Source organism: Bos indicus x Bos taurus, chromosome 23 (assembly GCF_003369695.1).
Source record: "Bos indicus x Bos taurus breed Angus x Brahman F1 hybrid chromosome 23, Bos_hybrid_MaternalHap_v2.0, whole genome shotgun sequence".
NCBI lineage: Eukaryota > Metazoa > Chordata > Mammalia > Artiodactyla > Bovidae > Bos > Bos indicus x Bos taurus.
The window spans coordinates 8069941-8084006 of record NC_040098.1 but is presented as its reverse complement, the minus strand read 5'-3'; the positions used below and the strand labels follow the sequence as shown (position 1 = coordinate 8084006).

The 14066-nt window shown below is 47.5% G+C and overlaps 1 protein-coding gene across 2 annotated transcripts in view; it reads right to left on the bottom strand.

The window, feature by feature from the left end:
- Positions 1 to 4607: 4607 nt before the first annotated feature.
- The window catches only part of GCLC (glutamate-cysteine ligase catalytic subunit), a 44862-nt gene continuing 35403 nt past the window's right edge, over positions 4608 to 14066 (bottom strand). Inside the window, exons 9-16 of one of the 2 annotated variants that reach the window (XM_027525366.1) lie at positions 13521 to 13659; positions 12987 to 13099; positions 12661 to 12753; positions 12243 to 12347; positions 7683 to 7764; positions 7503 to 7609; positions 7296 to 7416; positions 4608 to 6243 (exon numbers count right to left, since the gene is read on the bottom strand). In XM_027525366.1, the coding sequence (XP_027381167.1) occupies positions 6032 to 6243; positions 7296 to 7416; positions 7503 to 7609; positions 7683 to 7764; positions 12243 to 12347; positions 12661 to 12753; positions 12987 to 13099; positions 13521 to 13659 (972 nt within the window). In that variant the 3' untranslated portion in view covers positions 4608 to 6031. The remainder of the gene's footprint in view (positions 6244 to 7295; positions 7417 to 7502; positions 7610 to 7682; positions 7765 to 12242; positions 12348 to 12660; positions 12754 to 12986; positions 13100 to 13520; positions 13660 to 14066) is intronic. The other variant, XM_027525367.1, reaches the window with a different exon arrangement.

Below are 14066 nucleotides of genomic sequence, written 5' to 3'. Positions count from 1 at the left end.
GTCTGTGGGGTCGCAGAGAGTCAGACACGACTGAAGCGACTTAGCAGCAGCAGGTGCAGCAGCAACACTGTCGCGCGCCCCCTGCTGGCCACCGGGCCCAGATCCGGACACCGGCTGGAGAAGCTTGCGTAGCCTCGCCCGCTGCGGACAGAGGTGAGCGAAGTGGCGAAGGTGCCAGGGGACTTCAGAGCGCGAAGGAGAGACCCCCGAGCTGTCGCTGGGGAGGTGGTGCGAGCGGACATCCGGAGCACTAACGGGAGAGACGCAGCCCCCCGACCGCGCCCTCCACGGCCCCGGCGTCCTGGCCCTCTGGAGCCGGGGAGCCCAGGAGCAGGGCGGATGCCCTCTGGTTCTTGGGAGCTCGGCGGCTGGCGGGGCCGGGGTGTGCCGAGGGGGTCATGGGACTTCTTTTAGAGGATGAAGTTGCAGATGGTCAGGCTTCCCAGCTCCCTCTGTCAGGCCGAATGCCCTTGGTGTTAGGAGGGAGGTGCTGGTGAGACGGGGTACCCAGGGCATCTTTCAGGGCAGCACTGGGTAAATGTGCACCGTGGAAAATGTCCGCTGCCCATTTTTAATGGGATTTCCCCCCCCATATTGAGTTGTATAATACTTCCTCAGATCCCAGTGATGCTTTATTGCGACTGTGCTGCCAAGTACAGTTATCATCTTCATTTTACATTTTTTTTTTAACAAAAGAAAAACAGAGTTTATTAATACGTGCAGTGTGCTTATTTTACATTCTTTCATCAGCCTTTTTGGAGAAGGAAACAGCAGCCCACTCCAGTATTCTTGCCTGGAGAATCCCACGGACAAAGGAGCCTGGTGGGCTCCAGTCCATGGGGTCACAAAGAGTCGGACACGACTGAGCGACTAACACACACACACACACACATTGAGTTGTATGGATTTTTAAATATATTTTGGATATTAACCCCTTTATCAGATACATGATTTCCAAGTATTTTCTCCCATTCGGTAGGTTGCATTTTTGGTAGGTTTCCTTTGCTTTGCAAGAATTTTTTACTTTGATGTAGTTCTACTTGTTTATTTTTATTGCTTTTGGGATCAGATTTTAAAAAGTCATCAAGACCTGTATCGAGAAGCTTAACACCTACGTTGACTTCTAGGAGTCTGTGGTTTCAGGTCTTGCATTCAAGTCTTCAACCCATTTTGAGTTAATTTTTGTGTATGGTGTTATTATTGATAGTTGTCTCATTTCATTCTTTTGCATGTGGCTGTCCAGTTTTCCTTACACCATTTACTGAAGGTATTGTCCTTTCCCCATCGTGTATTGGCTCTTTTGTTTTAAACTAATTGACTGCAGCCATGAAATTAAAAGACACTTGCTCCTTGGAAGAAAAGCGATGACCAACCTAGACAGCATATTAAAAAGCAGAGACATTACTTTGCTGACAAAGGTCCGTATAGTCACAGCTATGTTTTTTCCAGTAGTCATGTATGGATATGAGAGTTGGACCATAAAGAAAGCTGAGTGTTGAAGAATTGATGCTTTTGAACTGTGGTGTCAGAGAAGACTCTTAAGAGTCCCTTGGACTGCAAGATCAAACCAGTCAATCCTAAAGGAAATCAGTCCTGAATATTCATTGGAAGGACTCATGCTGAAGCTGAAGCTCCAATACTTTGGCCACCTGATGTGAAGAACTGACTCATCGGAAAAGACCCTGATGCTGGGAAAGATTGAAGGCGGGAGAAGAAGGGGATGACAGAGGATGAGATGGTTGGATGGCATCACCAACTCGATGGACATGAGTTTGAGCAAGCTCTGGGAATTGGTGATGGACAGGGAAGCCTGGTGTGCTGCAGTCCACGGGGTCGCAGAGTCAGACACAACTGAGCGACTGAACCGAACTGACCAAATATATGTGAATTTATTTCTGGGCTCTCTATTGTGTTCCATTGGTCAGTTTTTATACTAAATCCATGCTGATGACCACAGCTTTGCAATGTGGTTTGAAATAAAGCCTGAAGGCACGATTGCTCTTACTGTATCTTCCATACTTCATGGGTTTCCCAGGTGGTGCTAGTGGTAAAGAACCCCCTGCCAATGCAGGAGATGTAAGAGGCACAAGGTCGATCCCTGGGTTGGAAGATCTCTTAGAGGAGAGCATGGCAACCCACTCTAGTATTCCTGCCTGGAGAATCCCATGGACAGAGGAGTCTGGAAGGCTACAGTCCATAGGGTTGCACAGTGTCAGACATGACTGAAGTGACTTAGCACGCATGCACATACTTTGTAATGTTTCATTTCACAAAATGTTAAGAATGAAAGGGGCTTTTAGGGACTAGCCAGGCAATTTGCCTCCATTTACCATAAACACAAATAATACCATAATGCAAATACAGCAAGTCCCCTACGTACACACCTTTAAGTTTTGAACTTTCAAAGATGCAAACCTGCCTTCCATCATGGTCAGGCTTTAGTGAAATTGCAGCTCGTCCTGTCTCCTACTGTTGACCCTTCAGCTCTGCCGTCTCCCACCTTCTCTCCCTCCTCGTTGGTAACTCTTCCTGCCTGCTCACTTGATGCCAGCCCGTGTGTGCATGCCAGCTGTTGTCCTCTACTGCTGTACTTTTCAAAGAACTGAACTGTAAGATTAAAAATGTTTTATCTTTTGTTTGTTTTTTCAGGTATTATTTGTGTGATAAGTATTATAAACCTATTACTGTACAGTACTATATAGCTGATTGTGCTAGGCTAACTTTGTTGGACTTACGAACGTGGTCAGAACATGAACAGAACTTGCTCATGTATAGACTTAGTCTGAGGAGTGCATCTTTCCCAGCCAAGGTCACCTGCTAAGGCCTCCTCACGTCCAGTCCAGACATTGGTTCCCTTCTAATTTACACTTTCCTAAATATCACTTGGCCTATATGTTCAGAAGCACTTACAGGGAATGTTAAATATTTACACAAAAGCATAAAGAGGAGAGAACAGCTGGTAGATCTCAGTGGCTTATCTTCAGGGAACGCAGGAGCAGGGAGCCTTAATCGAAACGGAAAATTTATTAGCAGCACCCTTAAGAACCTGCTGTTAACCAGCCCATGCCCAGTTCCGAGAAGGGCCCATTCCCCAGCAGGGAACCTTGACGCCCTGGAATCCCAGGCCCATAGCCCAGGTCCCTTTCCCTACATCTGACACCACCAGGGCTTGAAGGATGCTGTTACATTTTCTCTCTGCAGGGTCCCCAAGGAACCTCCTGAGATGTGGCCTCATCCTGGGTTTCCACACTTTGCACTTTTTGTGCAGGTGCTAGTTCAGGAGGCAGCCCAGGCTGGCTCCCTCCACTGAGACAGAATGGCTCACCAACAGCCAGGGGCCGGGCAGCAGACAGAAGCACCCTGGGGCCAGGCCGGGCCATGAGGCACACGGATCTTAGTTCCCTGACCAGGGATGGAACTTAAGACCCCTGCCTCAAAAGCTTCGAGTGTTAACAACACAAGCCTGCCAGGGGTTTGTTTGTAAACTTTTCTGTATTTTTTTCCAGTGCTGGGTCTCCAGTGCTGCACAAGCTTTTCTCTAGTTGTGGCAAGCGGGGGCTACTCCATAATTGTGGCGTGGGCTTCTCACAGTGGTGGAGTCTCTTGCTGCAGAGCACAGGCCCCAGGGCGGTGAGTTCAGTTGTGGCCCGAAGGCTTAGCTGTCCTGTGGCATGTGGGATCTTCCTGGATCAAAAAACCCGTGTCTCCTGCACTGGCAGGTGGATTCGTCGCCACTGAGCCACCAGGGAAGCCTCCTTCACAGGTTTTGTTTGTTTGGAAACCTCTTGTAAATCCAGGAGACTTGATAGGTCAAGAAAGGGCCAGTTGTGTTCTGAGTGAGTGTCTGGGCTCAGCCAATGCTATTTCCACCAAGGACAAGGCACTCCTTGCTTATCTCACTGTTTACTGTTTTGCTACCAAAGCCTGAACCCTCAGCTGTGTTCAGGAGGAAAAGGTGATGCTTTGTCTTGGACAGAGACAGTGCTATTTGATGTTCATATACACATGAAAGATCAGTATCAGCTGCGACTTAGAACGGATGTGTGTCTGAGGTACAGGAGTCATCTAAGTCCTTGTTACCCAACATGGTCCACAGACCAGCAGCATCAGCGTTGCCTGTGGGCCCCCATCCCAGGCCCACTGAGCCAGGGCTGCACTTCAGACGTGTGTGCAGATTCATTTGACAGTGATCCTGCCCTGGGATCATTCAGATAGATAAAAGCAGACCAGCAGGTGAAGCTGAGAAAAGTGGACGGGCCAGATGAACTAGGGGTTGGGTAGGTGAGGGATGTGTGGGCAATGGCTGTCTGCCGGGCCTGCTGATCCAGTCTGAGTGGATTCACCACTGTGCACACAGCACCTGAGTTACTTGCATGTAATTCACTATGTGATCACTGACTCAGCACGGTGATGGTTTGGGATAAAAGGAAAATTCATGTCCGGCGGTCACTGCTCCCCTCCCCACAGGGCTGAGGGCTCCTGGGGAGGTCAGGCATCTGTTCTCATCACTGTGCTTCTTCCTAGAAAGCGCTGAGGATGGAGCATGATGAAGAAATCATTTTCTGGCGTATTTGGGCTAATTAAAAAAACAATCCACCACCATCCGATTAGTTGTAGAACTCACTTTCGAGAGCTTTCACAATGCCAATTCCATTCTTTTATTTCCTTATACCACAAACGTTTTACTGCCTTTTTACAACCTGAATTTACATAAGCAAATTGCAAAGGAAAAACAGGCATTCTTTTATCCTCCAAAATGCACGTAAGAAATATAGCACAAACTCTAATATTTATACATGAACAGGCTTAGCTGAAGCTTTATGGCAATTTCTTAAAATGAACATGACAGTTTAAATATTTATGCCTGTAAAGGTTTGCATAATCTACTATACATAGTTATTTCAGAAGTAGTTAAGACATTTAATTAATCAGAGAAAAATGTCAACAAAAAAGCTCTAACAATTGTGTGCAACTTAAATTATTTACAATTAAACATTTAGGGTCCTGATTCACAAAACTTAGTGCATATCATGATTTTTGCAGAGCAGCTATGCAAAATATTCCTTGGGTAAAATCTAGAATGAATGGCTTTTCGAAGAATGTCTGTAATATGCTTATTGGAAACCAGAGGAAAAGTAACAAAACAAAAACTTCAGCAGCTGCATTTGATTTGAAAATTTAAGTAGACAGCAGCAATCAGAAAAAAAACAGGGGCCACAAGAGAAGAGCTGGTGGCATTTTTGATATTAGTTTTGTTATGTACAAGGAGAAAAACGATTCTCCCTATTTTTGTCCTTAAAAAAAAAAAAAAAAAAAACCCCAATAATCACTACATGTGAACTCAGAGTCTTTCTTCTTCCAGAGTCGTCTTTAAACTTAACACCAAAATTAGCAAATGTGGATAAAAAGTACCATCAGTTCAGTGGGTTTTGTTTTAGTAGGGAAAGCCTGGGACAGGGTTACCAAGGGATTAGCTATTCAAATTAGGAGAGAATTGTCACAGATAAGGCGCCAGAACCCCAAGCTTCCCCCTGAAGCACTTTGGTGGATTCAAAATTGATTTTACATATATGCCAAAGGAGATGATGCAAAGAAAATGAGCAGGACAATCTGTTTTCAAGGTAAAGTGACAGAATTTTCAGTGAATCAGGTACCAGGTTAAAGCCTTAAAAAAAAAAAAAAAAGCCAAAATTTACAGTAAACATTTTAAACTCTGGAATGCAGATATAGTACAGTTACCGGTAAGTTACATTTACAAAACTGCTTCAGACAGCAGCTGCTCCAGAGTCAGAATTGAAAAATGTACAAGCCAGCTCATGAGAACCTTAGGTACAATGTTATTAAAATACATTGTTAATCATAAAAATACTTTAGTATGTACATGTACACTGTATAAACTCTAGGTCTGCTTAATCCCGCCTCTGCCAGTGCAGCGCGCCATGACCCCCCCGCTCCTCACACAATGCACACAGCCGGTCCAGCCGTCAGTTCTTCGGGAACGCGGGGCAGGGCTTCTCGTCCTGCAGGGTGTCTAAGTGGAAGAGTCGGTTTTACTTCCACTGTACCTGACTTTCCTAAACGCTGGTCCGAGTAACTCTGGGCACTCACACGATTCGTTTGCGATTTGATTACACTTTAGAAGAAGGCTATAGTTCATCTGGTCAGTTATTACACTGTCCTGCTTGTAGTCGGGATGCTTTGCGATAAACTCCCTCATCCATTTGGCAACTGTCATTAATTCTCCTGGAGGGGGGAAAATAATTTTTTTTTTTTAATGACAACTTAGTAATATTTTTTTATTTGTTGGGTTTGGCTTTTATCTTTAGAAACCTGACATTTAGCAGCTGGACATCACAACCCTGAAGAATCAAGAGTGGCGTTTGGGCCGAGCCACAGGACAGGGGCTGGGAACAAGACGTTTTTCACCTCGTCTGAAGAACTCCTCCTGGGAAGGGTTTCATGCTGCAGGCAGGCTGCAAGAACACACATGCCCTGCTGCTATGAGACCTGTTAGGTGCCAGCCATACAGGGACGCCGCCCGCCCTAAGACACAGGAGCCAACACACGTTGACCAGTCCGTGTCCTCCCATCCAGCCAAACCTGCCCGTATTGGTGTCAGAGACTGCCCTGGACGGGGGACTCTGTGCTCCCCAGAGCGACCTGATCCAAGAGGGACACAGAATAGTGTGTAGATGCACTCAGAGAGAAACCCGCAGAGACAGCACTTGGGGGGTCATCCTCTTGGCTCTGGAAACATTACAGAAGCCTCAGGCGAAACACACAAGCTGCTGTCCTCTTCCCTGGCCACCGATCTCAAAACTGGGAAAGCAGGGGTCCCTGGGCGGCCCTACAGGGAGCCAGGCTAGAGGGCCCGAGTCCAAGCTGTGTGCTCAGCTGGCTCACCTTGGAGCTGCTTAGACTCATGTAGAGAGTCCGGGGTGCTGCAGAGCACACACAGTTGGGCAGTAATGACAAACATCCACATACGGTATTTCATCGCCTAAAATGCCATCGGGTTAAAGATTCAACACTAGTTTATGAACCAGTAAGAGAAAAAGCGCTGCTGATTCAAAGGAGACTGCAAAAGACAAGGGGTGTGTAACCGCAGAGATGGCACTACCTGGGAAAGTGCAGTGATCAGGATGCTGTATACTCTAATAAAAGACCGCTTTAAAAACTGAGTACTTTAAGACCGTGAGGTTCTGAGTTATGTTAAGAGATTCCTATGTTAAGATGTTAAGCCTATGTTAAGAGATTCTTTTTGAAAAAACAAAGGAAAGCCAAGGCTGCCGTACCGGACGCCCTCTTCTTGATGAGCTTCAGGTAGTTCAGAATGCTGCACCTGGTGTCCACGTCCACCTCCATGCTCTCCAGGTAGGAGTTCAGGACGGGGATCAGCCCGGGGAACACGCCTTCCTGCGAGGAGCAGGGCACGGTCAGGCAGGGGCGCTCTGGGGGGGCTCTGGGCAGGTAGGCGGGGCACAGGCCAAGGCGGGCCCTACCTTGCCGTTGATGATGGTGTCGATGGTCATGAGCGCGTACTCCTCCGCCGCTGGCTCCGCCCTGCCCGCGGCCTTGCCGCAGCCGTCCACCACGGCATTGCCACCTGCTGGAGGGGAGCAGGGCACGTTAGCCACCGGTGCTGCCTCCGGGGACCCCAGAAATGCAAGAAAAGGCGGTACCTTTGCAAATGTCTTTCCTGAAATAAAACAGTTCCTGCAGGACGGCATCTCGCTTCTGGGCGACCTTCATGTTCTCATCAACCTAAGGAGGAAAACCACCGCGGCCACGTCAGAATGTTCCCGAATTTGGGGACACTCCTGCTCCCACGTGGGTGGGGCCACTGGCCTCTGTGGTGGGCACCCACCTGAGACGAACGCTCCCATCCCCAGCGCTGGCTGGGGCCAGAGAGGCTGCACGGTCACGTGGAGTCGTCTCTCTCAACCCGAGCCTGGGACATGCTTTTCAATAACGGGGCAACTTGAACAGATGCGCACCTTAGAAATCCATGTGAAACTTACACGCGTGGAGGCTGCCTGGGAAAACCTGGGGGGAATGTACGGTGCCGGGGAGGCACGGAGCCATCCCAGCTCATAGCTGCAGGTGCAAAGGGAAGCGCAGAGGCCCTGCTGCCTTGGGGGGTGGGGGGCCCTCTGTCCTCCTTGCCCCCAGGGCTTTGCTGTCTCACCCGACCACCTGGCAGTGGGCAGGTCGCCAATGCTGCCTGCCCGCCTGGGGCTCTGCCCACTTCCTCAGGAGCCCCCAGCTCCCTCTTCGTGAATTCTTCATTTATTTCGATCAACATAACAAAATCTTAGAGAACACTCCAATATACAAAACGGACACAAGTCAGAGGTCACACTGGAAGGGACGGCTGAGACAAAGTCCTGGATCAGCTTTGCACCCATTAATTCCTACAGTTATTTATTTTTTTTAAAAGGTACATATGACCTTCTGATTAATATAGATAGTCCTAGGAACATGTTCAAATAATAATCCTCCTATGTCTGGCTTAAACCCTAATCAACACTTGTCTTTTTCTTAGTCTTGACAAAAAGTCACAAAGATCAACAGTTGTAATTTCTGCTTTTATAAATTCCTTTTTCAGTCTATTTTACTACTGCTCTTTAGATTCTGAATTTGACTACTTGGGTTTATTTTTAATCTTTCTGTTAAAGCATTTAAAGCTACGGTTTTCCCTTGAGACCAGCTTTGCCAGCATCATTTTCCTATACAATCTACAGTTCTAATTTTGATTTAATCTAGAACCTATTAGGAAAACAATTTAAAATTTCCAACGGCTAAATTTTTCCTGAACATTTTCTTGATGAGTTTTGGTGGAAATGTGACTTATTGTACTCTGTCTAGTTTTGAGAAATGAAAATTTCCCTCGATTAATTTTTGATATTCTTCCTCAGGGCACTCAAAAGGCGTGTGTGGTATGAGGTCTGCGACACACACGACCCAGCCCGGCTCGTTAGCCATGCTGTTTGCCTCCGCTGTGGCTTTTCTCTTCCTCTGACTATGCGGCCTTCAGTTACTGAGTAACAGGACGGGCGCTCTTGTGAGTCGTCTACTCCACCATCCCGACGGGGCCTCAGGACAGTCCGAGCGGCCCCACTCTACACCTGCACGCCGAGAAGACACCGACCGTCCAGGTGAAAAGGCTGGTAAGTGGTGCAAGCAAACTGAGTGTTCACCCGGACCAGTATCTTACCCACTGCACGACAGTGCCCTTAAATTTGCTTATGCTCTTGAGAAGCTATGCTTTCTGGAAGATTAAAAAAAAAAAGAATCATGGCTCTAAAGATCTTGGATGAGCAAGTGGATAAACCTGCTTTCTGTATCTCATTTAAGACTTTCTCACATTTCTCTGTTACAACTTCACCATTCCTGTTTTCTTTTTAAAAGGTCATTATGGAGCTCTTTACTGTCTATATCTGTCCGTGTTTTAGGTGTATCTTATGCAAATTGCACTGCCATTTTAGATCACCGCTTTCAGCATTTGAATAGGAGAACACAGTCTATTCAAATTTGTCTTCATCTTATTTTCCCCATTGTGTGCTCTCTTGGGCATACTGTCTTACCATGCCCATGGCCAGAGACCCACTGCTGTGGCTCTGAAGTTGTCTTTGTTCTTTCCCCACCCCCTTTAGCCAGGAGATTAGAGGCGACAAATCCTATTTCTAAGCATTAAGTGTTTCTTCTTACTTTCAGACAGTTCGGTTCAACCGCTCAGTCGTGTCCGACTCTTTGCAACCCCATGAACCGCAGCACACCAGGCTTCCCTGTCCATTACCAACTCCTGGAGATTACTCAAACTCATGTCCATTGAGTTGGTGATGCCAACCGACCATCTTATCCTTTGTTGTCCCCTTCTCCTTCCACCCTCAATCTTTCCCAGCATCAGGGTCTTTTCCAATGAGTCAGCTCTTTGCATCAGGTGGCCAAAGTATTGGAGTTTCAACTTCAGCATCAGTCCTTTCAATGAACACCCAGGACTGATCTCCTTTAGGATGGACAGGTTGGATCTCCTTGTAGGCCAAGGGACCAGAGTCTTCTCCAACACCACAGTTCAAAAGCATCAATTCTTCGGCGCTCAGCTTTCTTTCTAGTCTAATTCTCACATCCATACATGACTACTGGAAAAACTATAGCCTTGACTAGACGGACAAGCAGTTTTGAAATTCTTTCCCTAGATGTCAGCCATTAAGAAGCATCTACTATTCCCCTCCTTCCACTGGCCCCTTGCTAGGTAAGATTTCTGGTTGACTCTGAGCCCTAACTTCACCTTTTTTGTTATAATCACTTGGAATTTAAAGACTAGCTTGGCTGCCAGAGACATCCACGGTTCCAGTTCTTTACCTTCAGGATTCTGGAGACTTCTCTCCATCTCTTCCAGCATTTAAAATTGCAGATGAGAAATGAGACCAACTGATTTTTCTTCTTTTTGGCAGAAAGCTAAGTAGCCTAATTTCCTGTCCTTTCTGGACAACTGATCTTTACTTTGAGATTCTTCCTAGATTTTGGTTGCTCTTTACCTATTTCTGTCTCATCCTTAATGGACTCTTACTCAGGAAAAATTATATTCATTTATGTTCTTTATTGTATCTCACATCTCTTCTGTGTAGACTACAGACAAACACTGAACTTTTCAAAGAATTTCTCTCCTGCTTTTCCCATGAGTTCCGTTTCTCTGCTGTCCTACAGGGACGAACTCAGCTTGGTTCCCGAAATCAGTGACTTTGACCTTCAACCACATCTGCTTACTGGGGAGCATACTGAGTATTAAAAGTGTGGCCACCACGTCCTTTGTTTCTGAGAACTCCTCTGCTCTCCAAATGTTCTTTGATCCACAGGGCTTGTTTATTTAAGATGCGACTCTTCTCTAGAATTTCTTCAAGGGCATTAGTGAGAATTTCTTAAAATATTCTTTCCAGTTTCCAAATTAACCGTGTCCTACTGAGGATAACACACTCTGGGGGCCCATGGGCTCTTCTCTATAAGGCTATTAAAAGTTTTCAAGTTTCTCCTGCCTTTCAGATATCTATACCTGACCCTGGAACAACGCATGTCCCCCTAGATGAAGATGCTCTCCAGCAGTAAACATCACAGTACTCCATGATCTGCTGCTGCTCGAATTCTCAGACACGGAGGAACCGACTGTAAGTTACATGTAGTTTTCTGACTGTGTGAGGGTCAGAGTCCCTAAGGCCTGTGTTGTCCAAGGGTCAAGTGTATTTACATTCATCAACAAAGGCTTAGACTGGCAGCTCTCGGGGACCCGTGACATGGGCTGATCTCCCCAGGGGGTGCCCCACAAGGCTAACAGGGGCCCGCAGAGTCCTGCAGGTCACCTTGGGCCTAGGCGCAGTGGGCAGGCAGGGTCAGCCTGACGGCCAGACTTCTTCAGGGTGCGTGTGCGCGTGCCGACGGGAGTGGCCCCAACAGAGGAAGGGGGCATCGGGGGCAGGCGCTGGCCCGGCGGCTCTGGTCCTCCTCCCATGCTTGCTGGGACAAGCAGCGTGTCCCGCTGTCTCTGCTCTGGCCCTGAGCCCCGCAGACCCCCACTCTGCCTGGCAGTCTCTCCCAGCCCCTCTCCGTGCTGAGACCCTCCAGCTGGGAGCCCAAGGCCTCCGTGCTTGCTTGGCTATGGCCCCAGGGTCTGCAGCATTGCAGCCTCACAGCCTGGAGCTATTTCAAGGCCTTGAACGGCTTCCAGAAAGCTCCATCTTGGTTTTAGTTGGGCTAAAGCGGATTCAGATCTGTTTTTCCGATGGTGCCCTGACATCCACATTCTCCAGAAACCTCCCCAGCTCAGCACCGCTGAGCCGCCCCCTCCCTGCACTGAGTAGTTACGGGTCCCTTCCTCCCGCGAAGGTTGTGACCGGCCTGGGAGTTGACAGGATGAAACACACTGGGGGGCACCCCCTCCCACCGTCTTAAATCGAAAGTCTAGAAATTAGCGGTTATTCAAATGAAACTCTTAATGTCCTTCAAATGGGCCGAGTAAGGAGCTACCATCAGCACTTTTTTTTCAGGCGTCTCCACCAAAACAGTCCTCAAATCTATAGTATAAGCTTTGGTTTGAAAGGAAAAAAAACAGGGTGGGAGAGGAGCACTCTTCCTAAGGAGGAAGAGGGCTAAGTGAGGTCAGAGCTGAAACAAGTATCATACAGAAAGGTGCACTGGATGATAATCCAGACACCCACGGCCAGCCCGACGCTGAACACCATCCTTACCTTGGACAGCGGGATGAGAAAGTCCAGTTTGTAGGACAGGATCACCCTGGTGAGCAGCACCACGAACACCACATACGCGGAGTTCTCGAAGTCTGTCAGCTGAACCTGGACGTGGGGCCAAGATGTCAGGGACCCACTGTGCCAGCGGTGCCTCCCCGAGGGGCCCTGCGGGTCACAGCGGTTCCCATGCACCTCCTGAGCCCCCACCTGGGGCCGGAAGCCTCTGCCCAAAGGCTACTCCCGGAAAGCAGTCCTCCCGAGCCACTGGGCTCGCATGCCGCACGCGTGCACACACACACAGACACGATCTGTGCTGCTGTCTGGGTAACCCGAGCCTCTGGGGAGGGTACAGGTGGGTGGGTGGCGGTCAGGTGGGAATAGGTCCGACCATGTCGGTTCCTGCCCGCAGGCCGCTTACCTCCATGGGCCGGAATTCCACTCTCCACCCAATGTCAGAGTTTGGAGGAGGAGGCTTGAATCGCATTGTCTGCCAATTTGTGGACTGAATATTCTGTAATCAAAAAAAAAAGAGAATAAAACCAGTTTTCCACATATCCAAGAAGATACTAAGATGATTTCACATTTAATAGTGACTCTGCTTCATGTGAAGCAGACTATTTACTGTCTATACCCTTCGACCTACAAAGGAAACTGAACAGCGAGCATTTAACAGAAGTGAGGTGACATGTCAGCGACTCTGAACGTAGCAGTCGTGTTATGTTTTAAAACATTTGTTGCAGATACCTCAAAGTGGTCGGACTCGTTGGCATCATCCAGGTGGATTTTCTCTTCAAACAGAGTCAGCGGGTCTCTGATGAAGAGATGCGCCACGTGCTGGGCCAGCAGGTGGTCGAGGCCTGCGGAGAGGTCACACCAGGCTCACTCCAGAGCTGCTCTCCACGCCCCGGGGACGGCAGACAGCTCGGGGGGTTGAAGAAAGGCAGCTAGGAGCTTAGGAGACGCTGGACTGTGCAGGATTCTTGTGCCGCCCCGAGTTTATCCTGCAGACCCGAGGGGAGTGTCGGAGTTGTGTTCACCCCTTAAATGACACCCGTGGGGATCTGAGGGACACACCTCCAAAGTCAGCTCTTTTTGCTAAAAGTTAAGCTCTCACAAGTATCTGGGACTTGAAACTTTAGGGCAAACAGCCTCGTAAGAAAAGTTAAGAGACCTCACATTAAAAATAGAAGCCAGATGGGAGTAAGCAAAGGAGTTTAAGAGAGTTTTGAAGAACTAAAGGCTTACAGTCAAATCTAGACAAGGGGAATGGAGGCTTACCTTCCTGCAACAGCTGTTCGTAGATTTCTTTGTCTTTTGTCAGGTCAATGTCATTGTATTTCTCACCACACTCAGACAAGTAACTGTCTATCGAATCGTATCGGGACTTACTGATCCTATAGTGGTTGTTCTTCAGTGGCTAAAATTGAAAAAATACAAATGAACGCCATATAAAGTGATGTGGAAATAAACTAATACCCCAAGTAATTATATTAAAAGGTTATATACTTTATAAATAATTACATAAAACTGTCCAACCTGAACATGAGATCCTGAAAAATAGCTGTTAACCCTGAAAAGTATTAGAGGAAAAAAAAAAAATTTTTTTTGGAGACAATTTAATCTGTTCTCAGATCTCAATTAAATATATATACATGTTTCTTTTTTTTTTAACAAGTGGATCGCCATTATTATTAAGACTAGAAAACGCCCATGTTGAGAGCAAAAATATAAACCCACCATGTATTCTTTCCTGGAAAATCCCAGGCACAGAGGAGCCTAGTGGGCTTATATATTATAGAGTCCATGGGACTACAAACAGCCGGA